We start from the raw sequence: 15,655 nt of genomic DNA on the forward strand, positions 1-15,655 counted from the left end.
TGAATTGTGTCTCCCCCTGCCCCCCAATATGTGTTGAAATCCTAATTCCTTACCTGTGAATGTGACCCTATTTGGAAATAGGGGATATTCTTTTGTTATGTCAACCAGTGTAGAAAACCAAAACCAAACCCACCGCCATCGAGTTGATTCCAACTCCTAGTGACCCTATAAGACACAGTAGAACTGCCCCATAGAGTTTCCAAGGAGCGCCTGGCAGAGTCAAACTGTCGACCTTTTGGTTAGCAGCCGTAACTCTTAACCACTGCACCAGCAGCATTTCCAACCAGTGTAGGGTGGGTCCTAAACCTAATCACTTCTGAGTCATAAAACTCATTGCCGTCCAGTTGATTCCGACTCATAGCCACTCCACAGGAATTGCCAGTTCTGAGACGTGAAAGGGTGAAACAGATGACAGAGGCAGAGCTATCTGCAAGCCCGGCAATTCCAAGGATTTTTGGCAGCTACTAGCAGCCGAAAGAGCCCAGAAAGGACCTTCCCCTAGAACCACGCCCTGAATCAAGACTTCTAGCCTTCTGAACTGTGAGAAAATCAATTTCTGTTCTTTAAAGCCACCCACTTGCAGTATTTCTGTTACAGCAGCATTAGGTAACTGAGACATGTCCCGAAGCTGCCCTCTCCATCCCCTACAGGCATGTCCTTGTCCACAGGCCAGACCCCGAGATACCTAATGGCAATGATAGCTATGTCTGCTTTTTCTACAACCCTCTTCTCTGGGTGAGTCCCAGGCCTTTCAGCTCTGCTCTATATGACTTGTCCATGCCCCTCATCATTCTCTGACTTGTCCAGAGCCCTCCCAATTTATGGCATCAAAGAGTGGAACCTGCCTGCTGAATAATGGTCAGATCCCTTACCTTGGCATGTATGCCCTCCCAGTGTGGCCCGAGCCTGCCTCTGCAGACCAGGCTCCAGCCACCCTACCCTCAGTCTCCAACCGCCTCCTCTCACAAATACAGCCCTTACCCTCATCTGCTTTCACCTTACAAAAGGGAGATGCTCTTTCACACCTTGCAGGCTTACCCTGCTGCTCTGCACATGCTACGGCCACCAATGGGACTACCCCACTCTTCATTCTGTATCTGGGAAACTGCTATACATCCTTCGAGTCTCAGTTCAAACAGCACCCCCTCTGCTCTACTGGACCCTTCTTCCTTGGGGCTCCCATAGTGCCAGGCCCAGCTTTTATTATCACGCTCATCACACTTTATGGGGTTGACTTGTTTTCACGTTCATTCTCTCCCCCAGACAATGAGCAACGAGCTTCTGACTTATCTTCTTCATCTTTATATCCTGAATGAGCACAGTATTAGGTGTATAACTAGTTATTGAACTTGACTGGATTACTGCAGAACCACTGCCAAGTTCTAAAATGTATGTCCGTGGGACGAATGCCAAGAGGGAAACACCCCTGTTCTCAGTGCAGAAGCCCTAGTGTAAACTGTTTGGAGGAAGACAGTTCAGCCTGAGAAGACAAACAGGAAGCTTGCCTTTTGGCCCAGAAGGAAATCAGGTTGGTGCCAGCTAGGAGTGTCCTCCTTCTATCTCAGGGATCAGAGGAATCGACGAAGCCCTCTCCTTCAGCAAAAATGGGATTGAGGGAAAGCCTCCAACTCCTCCCCGGCCACAACCAGCTTCATGGATATGAGACCTGTGCAGTCACACAAGGTCTGGTGCTCAGAAGGGCCGCAAGCTTGATTTAATGCTCTGCTGTTGCCATCTTGAAATTCTTAATAATTTTTGAACAAGGACCACATATTTTCATTTTGCATAAAAAAAAAAAAAAAAGAAACCCATTGCCACTAAGTTGATTCTGACTCACGGCGACCCCATGTGTTAACAGAGTACAGCTGAGTTCCACAGGGTTTTCTTGACTGTAATCTTTATGGAAACAGATTACCAGGACTTTCTTCCACGGTGCCACTGTGGGTTCAACCCGCCAACCTTTCTCAAATAGTTGAGTGCAAACCATTTGCACCGTCCAAGGTCCTTCATAGCAACCCTATAGGACAGAGTAGAACTGCCCCATAGGGTTCCCAGGAGTGGCTGGTGGATTCGAACTGCTAACCTTTTGGTTAGCAGCTATAGCTCTTAACCACTGTACCACCAGGTCTCTTCATTTTGCTCAGGGCTCCAAAAATCATACAGCTGGTTCTGCCCAAGACCCTCCAGGCTCCTCCAGGGAGCCTGCCTCTTCTGGCCTAGCGTGGCCCTTGTGAGCAGCATCATGTCAGGTTCACAATGAAGAGTGGAGTGGCAGCCCCTCTGTGCCAGCCTGTTTCAACCATAGAAAACAAAAACCCCACAGCCCTTGCGGTAGAGCCAGGGGTCATGTGACCATGGCCCCTTGGACAGTGAGACAACAGAGAGCACTGAGAAAAAGGTCTCACATGGATGTTTGCCTTTGGCCCCTCTGCTCTTTTTACCTGGCCGCAGCCTATCAGAGCCAGGGTGGCACAGAAGAGCCATCAGAGGGGGTCAGTGTGGGACACCATCCTTCTTCCTCTACAGCTCCAACTGCTCTACAAATCATTCCTATGTATAATTTTTCACTTTGGTGAAAACATGCCATTTTAAATCCTTTTCTGTTTTCTGAACAAGGACTTTCTCCTTCTCTGTAAAAAAATAAAAAATCCTAGAAAAATAGGATCCAAAAACAAAAATCCATACACTAGAGTGTCCATACATATGCGACCATAATTCCACTTTATACTCTTTTGAAGCAGGTATAAGAGAAAAAAACATGGACTTTGGCACCAGCCAGTCCCGGGTTTGAGTCCTGTTGCTGCGGCTCACTAGCAGGGGGACTCTTGGCAAGTTGCTCAGCCTCCTCTGAGACTCAGTTATGAGTTCACATAAAACGGGGAAATAACGACTACCCTGCAAAGCTGCGGAGCCCTGGTGGCACAGTGGTTAAGACTATGGCTGCTAACCAAAAGGTCGGCAGTTCTAATCCCCCAGCTGCTCCTTGGAAACCCTAAGAGGCAGTTCTACTCTGTCCTATAGGGTCGTTATGAGTCAGAATCGACTTGACAGCAATGGGTTACAAAGCTGCTGTAAAAAGCGAAGAGAATATCCGTAAAGCCCATACTGCAGTATGGGTTGCATTGTAAGTGCCTAATAAATAGTAACAAGGTAATGAATAAAATTAATAAATAAATAATAAAAACAAAAAAAAAACAAACCCATTGCCGTCAAGTCGATTCCAACTCATAGCATCCCCACAGGACAGAGTAGAACTGCCCCATAGGGTTTCCAAGGAGCACCTGGTGGATTCCAACTGCCAACCTTTTGGTTAACAGCCGTAGCTCTTAACCACCATGGCACCAGGGTTTCCAAAGGAATAATAAGGAGGTAATGAATAGTGAAAAGATGCCTTGGTTTGGAGTGAAAAGATCTTGGTTTGAATTGTGAGTCTACCACTCATTAGCTGGGTGACCTTGGGCAGGTCACTTACATTCCCAAATCTCAGACTGCCCCTTAGTAACGAGTATAGCACCATGAGCTACACTCCCGAGCTGCAGGTTGGGTGAACCGATTGTGATAGGGTACGTAAAGGTACTCGGTAAACTCTATTTCTCTCCATAAAACCCAGAAACCCAGCGCCATCAAGTCGGCTCCTAATTCTTTGTTATTATGCTTTGTCCTGATACGAGTCCTTTGAAATAGGTGTGGTAGAACAGAATCATGGCAGGCACCAGGATAAGGGTGGTGAAGGGTGCTGGTTGCAGTCAGAAAGGCCTGGCTTTGAACTTCCGCACTGCTACTTACTGTGACCTTAGGCAATTAACAGATCTCTGTGTGCCTCTGTTTTCTCACCTGTCAACACAGGTAACAGTATCTTCCTCACAGGCAACCAGGTGGGGACCACAGCACTACAATCACTATCTAGTTTGTTTCCAGTCCTTCCTTAGATTAACTGCATTTCCTTCCGGGGTTCCATGAGAGACCCCAATATTCTTACAACAATGTCCCCTTCTCTTTGCTTCAAGCAGCATGAATTGGCTTCTGTTACTTGCATTCAAAAGAAGTTCTGACTTTATGCTGTTGCGATCAAGAAACACCAGCTCCTTTGGCCTTCCCTGGTTTCTAGACAACGCACTATGATGACTACTTGCCACTTCTCCGGTTGAAAATAGAACTGAACATAGAACTCCAGATGCCATTTGACCCACACCAAGAAGAGCGTTCAAAATACTGCCATTAATACAGATTCACTCCTTTTTTTAAAGCAACAGTTTATCCACATTGAGCCGTTAGAACTTGCCAGATCCTTTTCTTAAAAAACTATAAGCCAAAGCGAGTTTATGTTAACAGGGGAGGAACAACTCAGAAAAGGACGGAAAGAATGGTTACACGACTCCAAGAGTGTAATCAACGTCACTGAATTTTACGTGTAGAAACACTTGGATTTGTGTATGTTTTACTGTGCATATTCTGTACAACAACAAAAAACTCTCAAGCCAAGGTCCCTTTATCCTATTAATGTTGTTGTTAGGTGCCGTCTAGTTGGTTCCGACTCATAGCGACCCTATGTACCACAGAACGAAAACACTGCCCAGTCCTGCGCCATCCTCACAATCTTTGTTATGCTTGAGCCCATTGTTGCAGCCACTGTGTCGATCCATCTCCTTGAGGGTCTTCCTCTTTTTCGTTGTCTACTATTAATATTCCAAACTAAATGCAAGTCATTAACCCTGATAATTTCAACCCAGCTCAATATTGAACATCGTTTTAATTTTGTTTTTCCTGCCTTATAAGATCAGCTATTTTCTCCAGCTTTGGGACCTGCCCACCTTTAATAAGCAGGTGTTCCCTGAGTTCAACACAAGCTAATAATAAACATGAACGGTCAAGAAAATTCCCATTGCTATTTACTGGAGCCTCGCTCAAGTCCTTCCTCCAGGTGATGTTGTCAACACTGTCTTAGAAAGCATGTTGACTCAGCTACAAATCTGCCCAACTATGCTGTCATCAACTCACACTACTTGTCTCATTTACAGGGATGTCATTAGAAATTGCCAAGAGCCTTCCTAAAACCCAGGTGTCTTCTGTGTGGTGCCTCTCCCTGATTAGAAAAGTTCAGCCCTCTCTCTCTAGCCTCTGTCCCAATGTATCTATTTCTCCAAGTAAAGGGCTCCTTGTCTGGGTGTTTCTCATACATAATTCTTTAGCTTTCCCGAACACTGCAGCAAACTACAGAATTCACTTACGTGTTTTAGGATTTTAGGGTTATGTATGTCTCCTCTCATTTTTATATCTACCTTTTTAAAACTTGTGACTATAAGGTTTTGTGTTTTTAAAAAAATTCACCTGGATTAAACAATCATTGGAGCCCTGGTGGCGCCGTGGTTAGGCATTAGGCTGCTAACTAAAGGGTCAGCAGTTCGGATTCACCAGCTGCTTAAATTAATAACTTTATAAATTAATACAATTGATCCAAACAACTGAAATATACTGCAAATCTTGACATTTATTGAAAATAAAAAGCAAAATTTTATTGGAAATGCCTCTTTTAATGAGATGAGGTTTTCTCCCCAAATAGTTCATGTATCTGTAAAATATACTCACCACCAAGTGGGAAACCCTGGTGGTGTAGTGGTTAAGCAGTACGACTGCTAACCAAAAGGTTGGCAGTTTGAATCCACCAGGTGCTCCTTGGGAACTCCATTGGGCAGTTCTACTGAGTTCTATAGGGTCGCTATGAGTCAGAATCAACTCGACGGCAATGGGTTTTTTTTTGTTTTTGTTTTACTGCTAAATGAGGCAGGGATCGGCATCAATTAATTATATTCCTCTCTTTTATTTGTTTAGATTTAAGGACCAAAAAACCCTCAAGCACATAAATGGGAAGATGGGAATGAAAGAAGTTTGTAACAACAGTGTCACCTTATTCTATGAATGTCTTCTGAGTTAAACGCCATTAATATCAGTCACCTGTCATCTAAAATAGTTTTTAATGATCTATCATCTGACAACTTGATTAGGCCCTCTTTCAAGTTTGTGAAAGGCAAAGGAATTGGAAACAATCTCTTAGAAAAGGATTTGTTACCCAGTCATTAAAGTCTTTTACTTTCTCAACACAGACGCCATGTTTTGAATTGTCCCTTTGTTTGGTGGGGCAAGGCACGACTGGAAGATCTGGATTGGGTGGGAGGTGTGCCTTTGAGTTAGGGAGCGTGAAGAGTCCTTGGGTAGGGCGAACAGTTAACGCCCTCCCTCATTAACTAAAAGGTTGGCAGTTCGAGTCCACCTAGAAGTGCCTAGGAAGAAAGTCACAGAGCTCTACTTCCGAAAACCCAGCCACTGAAAATCCTACGGGGTACACAGTTCTACTCTGACACACATGGGGTCGCCAGGAATCAGGACTGACTCAACGGCAATGATACATGAAATGTGAGAAAATCCCAGAAGTCCCCTGCTGTGATCTAACTGGCCAGCAACTCTACCAGAGCCCAAGGAACACTGCTTACAGCCATCCTGGCCATTGTTAGAGATTATGAATGCCTTGAGATATGGATGTCTATTTTTAAGGTCCCTGTCATTTTTCCATTTCCAACCAGATTCTCTTAAAGGTGGAAGAGAGCTTTCCCCCACTGCTTTTTCTATTTTTTAAGCAATGAAACTGATAACACCAGGCAAGACAGGAATGGATCTAATGGTCTTCTCCTAGCAGCAGGATTCTCCAGCTCTCCGTCACCACTGTGCCTGCCTCTGGGCCAGTGTTATCATCTGTGTCTTTCTCACCCACATATCCTCCTCCCTGCTCCCACTCTCAAGGCCTCAGTTTGGTGCACAGGTGTACGTCTTTGCATACTGTGTTTCTTTCCCATCATTTAATTCTATCCACTTGATCCGGACAAGGCACCTATGTCCTTCACTGCTGTAGTCATCTGTTCCATCTCATCAAATTAGAATAGATGGATGGATTTCTTCATATTTTGCAGAAAGGGAAAGTGAGGTTCAGATGATCCAAGGCCACAGAGCAAGTTGCAGAAGACTAGGAATGATAGCCAGATTACTTGGATTCCCACCCATATTCTTCCACCTGATTATATCCCTGTCAAGCGAAGATGATAATGGTTTAAATACCAAGGGCAAATGTCAACTCTAGGAAGCCTTTGGTGGCTATGCACTGAGGTCTGTCTATTGACTGGAGTCCAACAAGTCCAGTTGGGACCTTAAGCCGCAACACAGGGCAGGCTTAGGTGACTCCCCCAAGATGCTAAGATGGAAGAAAGAACACAAACTACTAAAGGACTTTAATAAGTTACAAAGTTATCAGAAGCCCGAGGATGATGACCAATGCCAACAAGTGCTGATATAAACTGGGGATGAGAACTTACCGTGTCCCCGATTTTGAGGCCTTCACACTTCCTCTGACCAGGGTAGGATACACCGTCTTGGCAGGTAGCAGTGAAGAAGAGGTTGAGATCCTCAGGCTGATCCCAGACTGACAGCTCCACTTTAGACCGAATACTCTGAACAAAGAGAGAAAATGAAGCCCAAACCACTTAGTAAAGGCTATGGCTGCAACACACCCCATGCTGGTTTTCTGATGTCCACCTGACTTCCTCCAACACAGAAGTTTCAAGCCAAGGACAAAGGCAGTAACTGAGCTTGGTTTCCTGCCCTGCCCTCAGCCCTTTCCTTCTCTCCATGACCACAGGCCACCCAGCAACCTGGCCTGAGGTGTCCTTCTGTGAGCTCTGAGGAGTTGCTAACAGTCCACATCTATTGTTGTTTCTCCTAATACATTATTATCTGCTTCAAGGGGCAATGGCCTGTCCTGCACCTGCCCCTCCAGAGTCATCTTTCACACCCACCCTTAGCTTCAGACATGCAATTCCTCAAATTTTGCCATGTGTTCTCTATCTCCAGCCTTCGGGCCTTTCCATGTGCCTGGGATAATATTCCCCACTCCTTCCCCTGACTAGCTCCTAATCAGCCTTCAAAACTCAGTTTGGTAGGCACTTTCTCCAGGAATCCACCCTATCATTCTTCATACCTCCACCTACACCCCCATCAGATGTGGCTCACATTCACAAGTTTAAAACTACATCATGCATGAATTACGTTCTCAAGACAGTGAATCAAACAAAAATCAAGTCTAGTCAAAATCACCCATCAAAATCGATAGAATTAAAGACTGAAAATACCAAGTGTTGGAAAGGACGTGGAGCAACTAGGACTCTCCTACACTGCTACTGGGAGTGTAAACTGGTACAACCATTCTAGAAAACTGTTAAACAGTATCTACTAAAGATCAGGCCAATCTTAGACTTAGCAGTTCACCCTTGGATTTCAACCAGCAGAAATGTGTACAACACCAGAAGACATGTACAAGAATATTTAGAACAATACTGTTTATAACACCTAGAAGCTGGAAACTACCCAAGAGCTTATAGAAAAATGCTGTGGTGTGTTACATAGTAGAAAAGCGTACAGTAAGGACAGTTAATGAAGTACGACTACTGGCAACAACATGGATGAATCTAACAAATATAACATTGCCCAATAGAAGCCAGACACAAAAGAGTACGTAATGTGTGACTCTACTTACGAGAAGTTCAAAAACAGGCAAAACTAATGGGGCATACTGATGGAAAAGGTCATGACAAGGGCTTCTAGGGTGCTGGGAATGTACTGTTTTTTGATTTGAGTGCTAAATACGCAGGTATATTCAGTCTGTGAAAAGGCATTACATTAATTTGTACAATTTTTCTACGCATCTGTTAAAGAAAATTACCATTGAAAATCTCTATGGTGGATGGTGACTTTGGAGACAGGCCAAACGAAGAAATTGGCTGGTACTTAGGGGCCATAGTTTACCAAAAAACAAACAAACCAACAAGATAAAATATATCTTTACACACTAGACACACTCAGTGTAGCAGGATGCTCATGCCCTGAGAGACACATGGAACCCAAGACCTTCAGACTCCCATTTCCCTTCTCAAGCACACGCCAGAGAACATGACCATTGAACAGAATAGCAGGCGGAGTTGTCCCCTGTTGTTGTGAGTTTTCTTTTCTCTCTCTCTCTTTTTGCTGAGCACATAGTATTAAACTTGCAAAAGTTAAACATGCAGTTTTCCCAACAAATTAACAGCTTGTTGAAAATAATCTGTGAAAAACAGTCTCCCCTTTTACAACAAAATTTCCAAGTACTTCCACAGCTCTAAAAATAAGATGCCTCTTAAATTCACTTCTTCTCACGGGTGCCAGCCTTCACAAGCCAAGGGTAGAAAGAGCGGGACTGGAGCCACACACCACACTCACTCTCCTGCCGAATGACATTAATTATTTACAAACCTGTTTTCCCCAGTGAGCTGTGAATTCCAAGGGCCATATCATATTTCTCTCTGGGACTTAGCACAAGCTTTTATTGAATGAATGAATACATGGATGGAAGACGGATGTGTCAACAGCAGCTACGCTAAGGGGCTTAGGCCTGGTAGATGAAACATAAAAAATTATTTTTGAAAGACAAAGTAGTTTTTTTTTTTTTTTAAATGTTTGTAATTGGGAGTAAATGTGAGGATGAGCTAAAACAGAATATCATAAAGGAACTAGGTAGATCAGAGCTAAGTGAAGAAGTATTTGGGGATAGTCATATGAAATATGGGGGTGCTGTGGTTCACGAAGGAGTCTCTAAACGAAGCAGCTGGTTAACAAGCTCAGATGCTAACCAAAAGGTTGGAGGTTTGGGTCTACCCAGAGGCACTTCGGAAGAAAGGCCTAGTGATCTATTTCTGAAAAATCAGCCACTGAAAACTCCATGGAGCACAGTTCTACTCCGACAGACATGGGGTTGCCATGAGTCGGAATCAACTTGACGGCAACTGGCCTGATAGTTCACAAACAAGAGGTCGTCAGGAAGCACAGCACTTCCGCAAGGCCTGCTGCAGTTACCACGTGGAAAGGCCCACGGAAGGTTTGGTAGAGGGGGAACGGGCACTGGGCTGGAAGGACTGGACTCCTGCTCTGTGACTTTCTAACCACGGTGGGACAGCAGTGGAATCACGTGTTCGTTCAGGCCATAAGACCCAGAAGCTCTGTATTCTGCTCTGCAGCCCGTATTACTCCTGCCTACCCCATAGAGCCTCTGGAATCAGAAACTCATAAGATATCAGAAGTGGCAGGAACTGTGGCGATTATTCAGTTCAAACCTCTCATTGTATGGAAGTGGGAACTGAGACCAAAGCAAAGGCCTCATCCAAGGTCACTCAGCTGCCAGAAGCTGGCAGGACCAGACCCAGGCTCTCTTGATCACTCTCCAGTGCTCCTTCTAATCACCATGCTGGATACTGCTTTTTCAGCAACTGGCTCTCTGACCTTAGAAAGTGTCCACTGTCAGCCTACAGTGATATTATCCAGGTTGTAAGGGTCAGTCTCCCCTCAAGGAATACTGTTCACTGTTTCATTCCCAAGGTGTAGCATGAAGCCTGGCCTACACTAGGCCTTCCGTATATATTTGTTGAATAAATAAATGAATGAATGAAGTACAAGGTAGAGTCAGGGATCAAAGCCAAAGGCAACGCAGTTCTCAGGCATGAAGACTTTCATGTGTGACTCCTGAAATTCAATTAACTCCTACCAAATTTGCCTCTGAAGATGAGCCCTTAGCTCCTCGTTCTAGGAAAAAGAGACAATGCCAAGAATGTCAGAAGTCTAAAGGCTATTAAATACCTGGTTCAGGCTAGGTGACATCTGTAATTGCTTTAAGTCAGGCCAGCTGTGGAGTGGGTGAGAGCAGACTTTATGGCAACAACAAAAAGAAACATGTACTCCGCTGAGGAAAAAATATACCGTGGCCTCTGACGTCACTTTCGACATGCAGCTTCTATGGCTTCCAGCGCCTTCTGTTCTTTCCCACTCTGAAAAGGGGTCTCACGATTTCTCACTAAGTCCTACTCTCCTTTCTCAGTGCTCCATGATGCTGGGGCCCCCTGTGTGGACCCAGGGCCCTGTTGCTGAGCTCTGGAAGAGAGCCACTCACCAGCACTTACCGTCAATCAAGGCACCACATTGCTAAACTCCTTTGGTATGACTTGGAGATTTCTCACGGTGAAGAATTTGGCACAGCAAGCAAAATTTATAAATCAAAGGCCAGAGTTGAAGATTTCACACCATGAGCATTGCATATGACAAACTGCAGTCTACAAGACAATAAATTAAATACGCCTGCTCCATTTTGCTCTCGCCTCGGCCTAGCCAAACACCACAGCCATTTCGTCTGTTACATATACGCCAACCAAAATCTTTTCTGAATGTCTCCACAAATCCTTTGCCAGCACTCCAGCCAAAAAAAAAAAAAAACATACCCATTGCCACTGCGTCAGTTCCGACTCATAGTGACCCTATGGGACAGAGAAGAACTGTCCCCTAGCGTTTCCAATGAGCGGCTGGTGGATTTGAATTGCAGACCTTTTGGTTAGCAGCTGAGCCCTTAAACACTGCGTCACCAGGATAGCACTCTTGCCAGCACTCTTGGAAAGGTAAAAGTTAACACTCCCACTTAGTCATGAGTTACATGACTCATTAGGAAAGCCACCACAAGCCGCTCAGATGGTAAGATGATACAGCGAAATGCAAACACTCCGGTTAAAGTGAGGATTTAACCCTGGCAGAGGGAGGAGCAGGTGAAAGGATAACCCGAGCTAACCAGGGCCTCTCCTGCCGGCCCAGTCTCCCCACACACCGGAGGCCTGGGCTTGGCTCTAATCCCAGCAAAAGTGCAGGGAGGCTGTAGCCCTGCCCTGGGCCTCCTGGTTTGCCAGAAAAACAGCAACCAGTGAAGCCGACACTAATCAACACGGATCACCAATATACTCCAAAAGGCCTCAACCTACTAGACTTTGTTTCAGTTTCTTGGCAGTTTCATGTTCCTGTATTGAATATATTTCTCTGAAATGTCAGCTGGAGAGAGGGGCGGGGAATAAGGAATTACCAAGTATTATAAATCATATTTGTGTCTGCCCAAAATATATGTTGAATCCTATACCTGTAGATTTAATCCCATTTGGGAACAGGGTTGTTTTTGTTATGTTAATGAGGCCATGTCGGTGTGGGGAGTGCCCTAAATTTAATCACTTCTGAGTGACAGAAGGAACAGCACAGACATGGAGACAAGGAAGCATGAAGGGGGGATGGGAAAGAGGGAGGTGGGTGAGGGAAGTAGCCGCCAAGGACGCTGGAGCTAAGGAGGCTGAGACAAAGACCTTCCCCCAGAGCCCACAGAGAGCCTTCCCCATAGCCAGTGCCCTGAATTCCGACTTCTAGCCCCATCAACTGTGAGAAAATAAATGTCTGTTTCTTAAAGCCACCGCCTTATTGTACTTGTGTCACAGCAGCACTAGGAGACTAAGACACCAAGGGTCAGGGAACTTTTGGGGCGACAGACACGTTTGTCAGCTCGATGGTGGCAGTGTGTTAAAACATATCAAACTGTGCACTTTCAATTTGTGCAATTTACTGTGTTAATTATATCCCCATAAATCTATTTAAAAATTCTTCTGCTGAATTTAATTAGTCATCACTGAAAGTACTTCAGTCATCTCTACTCATCCCTCGTCTGGACCACCTCGCAGCAGAGAGACTCCCTGTTCCACTCCTACCCCTTTGCCTACCACACAAACAACATTTCTCTTTACCCCCTGACCCCATCCCTGAATTTCCATTAAGAAAACAGACATGTACAATGACTCCTGATGAGGGCCAATACGATGGACCTCAGGGGGAGAATAGCACCAGGCCTTTGTGAGGTCCCATCAGGGCACCGTAAGGACACCTGCACTCCCCTGGTGTTCAGCCGTCCCACACATGGACGCGTAGCACTACATAAATGCTGACTGAGCAGAGTGCTTTCTCCATTCCCGGTGAGCCCCACCCAGCAAGTGCTATGGGTCAGAATGTCGTCATGCCCTCCTTTATTAAAGCCATGAGACGCAGAGGCCCCAGGCATTCACCAGGAGATGCTCTTCAGGGGAGACTCAGAGGCCTAACAGCTGCCCAGGGGAGTTGACGCTCATGAGGTGACTTGAGGATAGAGATGCTGGAAAGTGGCTTCTCCCCAGGAGCCGAGGAGAAACTCCTCACCCCACTCCACAGAGCCAAAAGTGGCTGCTCCTCAGCCATTTCTTCCCCAAAGGCCCTGGCTTGGTCTGAGGCAAGCTCTGGCCACCAGCAGTGAGAGCGGGTCCATGGCAGCCCCCACCAAAGCCCTGACGTGCTCAGAGGGAAGGGCAGGGGTACCAGCTCGCTCTGACTTCTTTAGTTCACGGTCCAGAGCTTGAGGCCCAAGAGGTTGACAGGAGTGACTCCTGGAAAGAGGGTGGCATCCAGCAGTCCAGGGACCCCTCACGCATGCTCATACATGCTCCCTTCTCCTTCTCGGTGTATTACATTTCAGCAGACCTGCTGTGCCCAAAGATTACAGAATATATATTCTCCCTTTTATCCGCAAATGCAAACCAAATAACTCCCTGTGCGAATCTGGAACTCACTAAAGGACACAGTTTAATCTGCAAACCCTGCTCACTAGGCTCTGGGTTCTGAGATGGCCATCGGATTGGGTGAGGATTTAAAGCACCAAGGTCAGAGATCTGAAAAGAGGAAGTTAGTAGTGTGCAGAGCAGGGTGGGAGAGGCTCCGAGTGGGGTTGGAGAGGAGAAATAATTCTTCCCTTTCCCTCAACAAGAAGTTCCCGAATGAGGAGAAATCAGAGACTTCCTGAGAGGAAGAGACTCTTAACTACAACAGAAGGTGGGAGCTAGTGGGGAAGGAAGAAGGACTGGAAAACAAAGCCAAAATTCTTACTGTTGCCCCGCCCACTCCAGGAGACTAAGTGTAGGGCTGGCCACACCCCATACTCTGGGGTTTCCCAGTGACAAGGGCATTACCGGGAGGCTGCTGGTCTAGCTGAGCAGCATTTACAACTCAAATCAGGGCCGCATCAGCAGGTTGACAAAGTCCACACCAGAAAGGGCAGGGTTCCAAGTATACACCTGTAAATCAGTCAAGATTTGGAAGGCCAGGTGGTTTTTCTCACCCACTTGTGATGTCACAGTGGTTAGTTAGGGTCCCAGGTTAGCCCCCAAAAGTCCATTTAACATAAATTTAAACTACACTTACTGTCTATGTAACTTTGTTTGAATAGAAAGATGCACTCTGAATTCAAATTTGGGAGTTGCTTGGCCCCTTGGACTGGGTGAGCTTGGGAAGCTACAGCCATTTTGGGATTTAGGAGAGAGGGACCGGCTAAGGGTATGTACTTCACAGCTTGCTGTTTTGCTGAGAAAAGGTAGGTCTGAAATCAAGCATTTCCTGGGTATTACAAATTGAAAGCAGGACAGGAAGGAGAAAGGTTTGGGGGCAAGGTGGTGCTATTTGCATATGGATACAATCCCTAAACTTCGGGTCTGAGAGTACTTGTACTTAATATATTAGAGCCAGGTTGACATGATGAGTTAAGGAAAAAAGGCCTGACAATCTCCTTCTAAAAACTCAGCCAATGAAAACTCTATGGATCACAACAGTCCTATTTGCAACTGATCACAGGGATGGCACGTGCTCAGGCAGTGTTTAGTTCCATTGCAGTGGGGTAGCTGAGTCGAGGCCCAAACTCAATAGCAGCTAACAACAGCAACATGTTGAGTTACAATAGCACAGAATTTAACAAGCACGCTCAGGGTCCTTCTGAAAGGACTTGATTACAATCAGATCAAAGACTTATATACAAGGCTCCTCACTGTTGATTCTTCTGGAATTCTTAGATCCCAGTTTAGCCTGCACTTCCATGCTGAGCTCTGAGGAAGGTCCACTGTCCTGCAAGGGCAGTTCATCTCACCTGCTTCTCACTGCTCTCCTCCTGCTGTGGCTACCAGTACCCTTCTCATCTCACATAGGGACCACAGTGCTGCCAGGCAACTGGAGAGCAACTAGAGAGCGCCCGTACCCGCCTACATGATGAGCTGCTCCACTGGGACCTTGGGCTGTCCCAGCAGTCAGAACCCAAGTGCACCCAGGGCCTGAGTCTGACTAAGCCGTTCCCCAACTCACTGGGATCAACTCATGATGACAGTCAAGATCCCAGAGGTGAGGAGGGGGAGAGGAATGAGAGGTTCATCAAGAGGTTGGCCTTCTCCACGTTGAGCCTGAGGGAAGGACGAAGATGCCAAACTCAGGTGGGGGAAAGAGGGTGCCAGAGTCATGCATACCAACACAGCGTGCATCCCACCTAATTCCACATCAGCTCCAGATGCCTCAGTGGGATCTGAGGTGGCGGCGGAGGTGGCGGTGGGGAAAGGGGAAGTGAGGGAGAGATCAGTGACTTACATTGTACGCATTGATAATCAGCTGAATGATATTTTTGGAGTCTCCATGTAAAATCTCCACTGTTGTTCCAGGTATCAGGGCTGTAAAATTCTTGGAAAAAAAAAAAAAGATGAAAAAAATAAGCCCATTCTGCCCTTCCACATCACCAAGGAGAGAACACTGCTATCCTGAGCTAGAAGAGCAAGGGGCTACCCAGCACTGTATTCTGCCACTCTTCTCACATATAAATTGAAGACACTAAAAGGCGAGAAGAACTGTCCCGGAGGGATAGCGCTGGTGCAGCAGGCTGGGGAATACCTAT

General features: G+C 46.0%; 1 protein-coding gene across 1 annotated transcript in view; it reads right to left on the reverse strand.

Annotated features, from left to right (window-relative positions):
- Positions 1-15,655, reverse strand: part of ITGB5 (integrin subunit beta 5) — a 135,920-nt gene that overhangs the window by 45,771 nt on the left and 74,494 nt on the right. The window contains exons 8-9 of the mRNA XM_049878730.1: positions 15,355-15,444; positions 7,362-7,496 (exon numbers count right to left, since the gene is read on the reverse strand). Of these exons, the coding sequence (XP_049734687.1) occupies positions 7,362-7,496; positions 15,355-15,444 (225 nt within the window). The remainder of the gene's footprint in view (positions 1-7,361; positions 7,497-15,354; positions 15,445-15,655) is intronic.

The sequence above is a fragment of the Elephas maximus genome, chromosome 1 (genome assembly GCF_024166365.1).
Source record: "Elephas maximus indicus isolate mEleMax1 chromosome 1, mEleMax1 primary haplotype, whole genome shotgun sequence".
Classification (NCBI taxonomy): Eukaryota; Metazoa; Chordata; class Mammalia; order Proboscidea; family Elephantidae; genus Elephas; species Elephas maximus.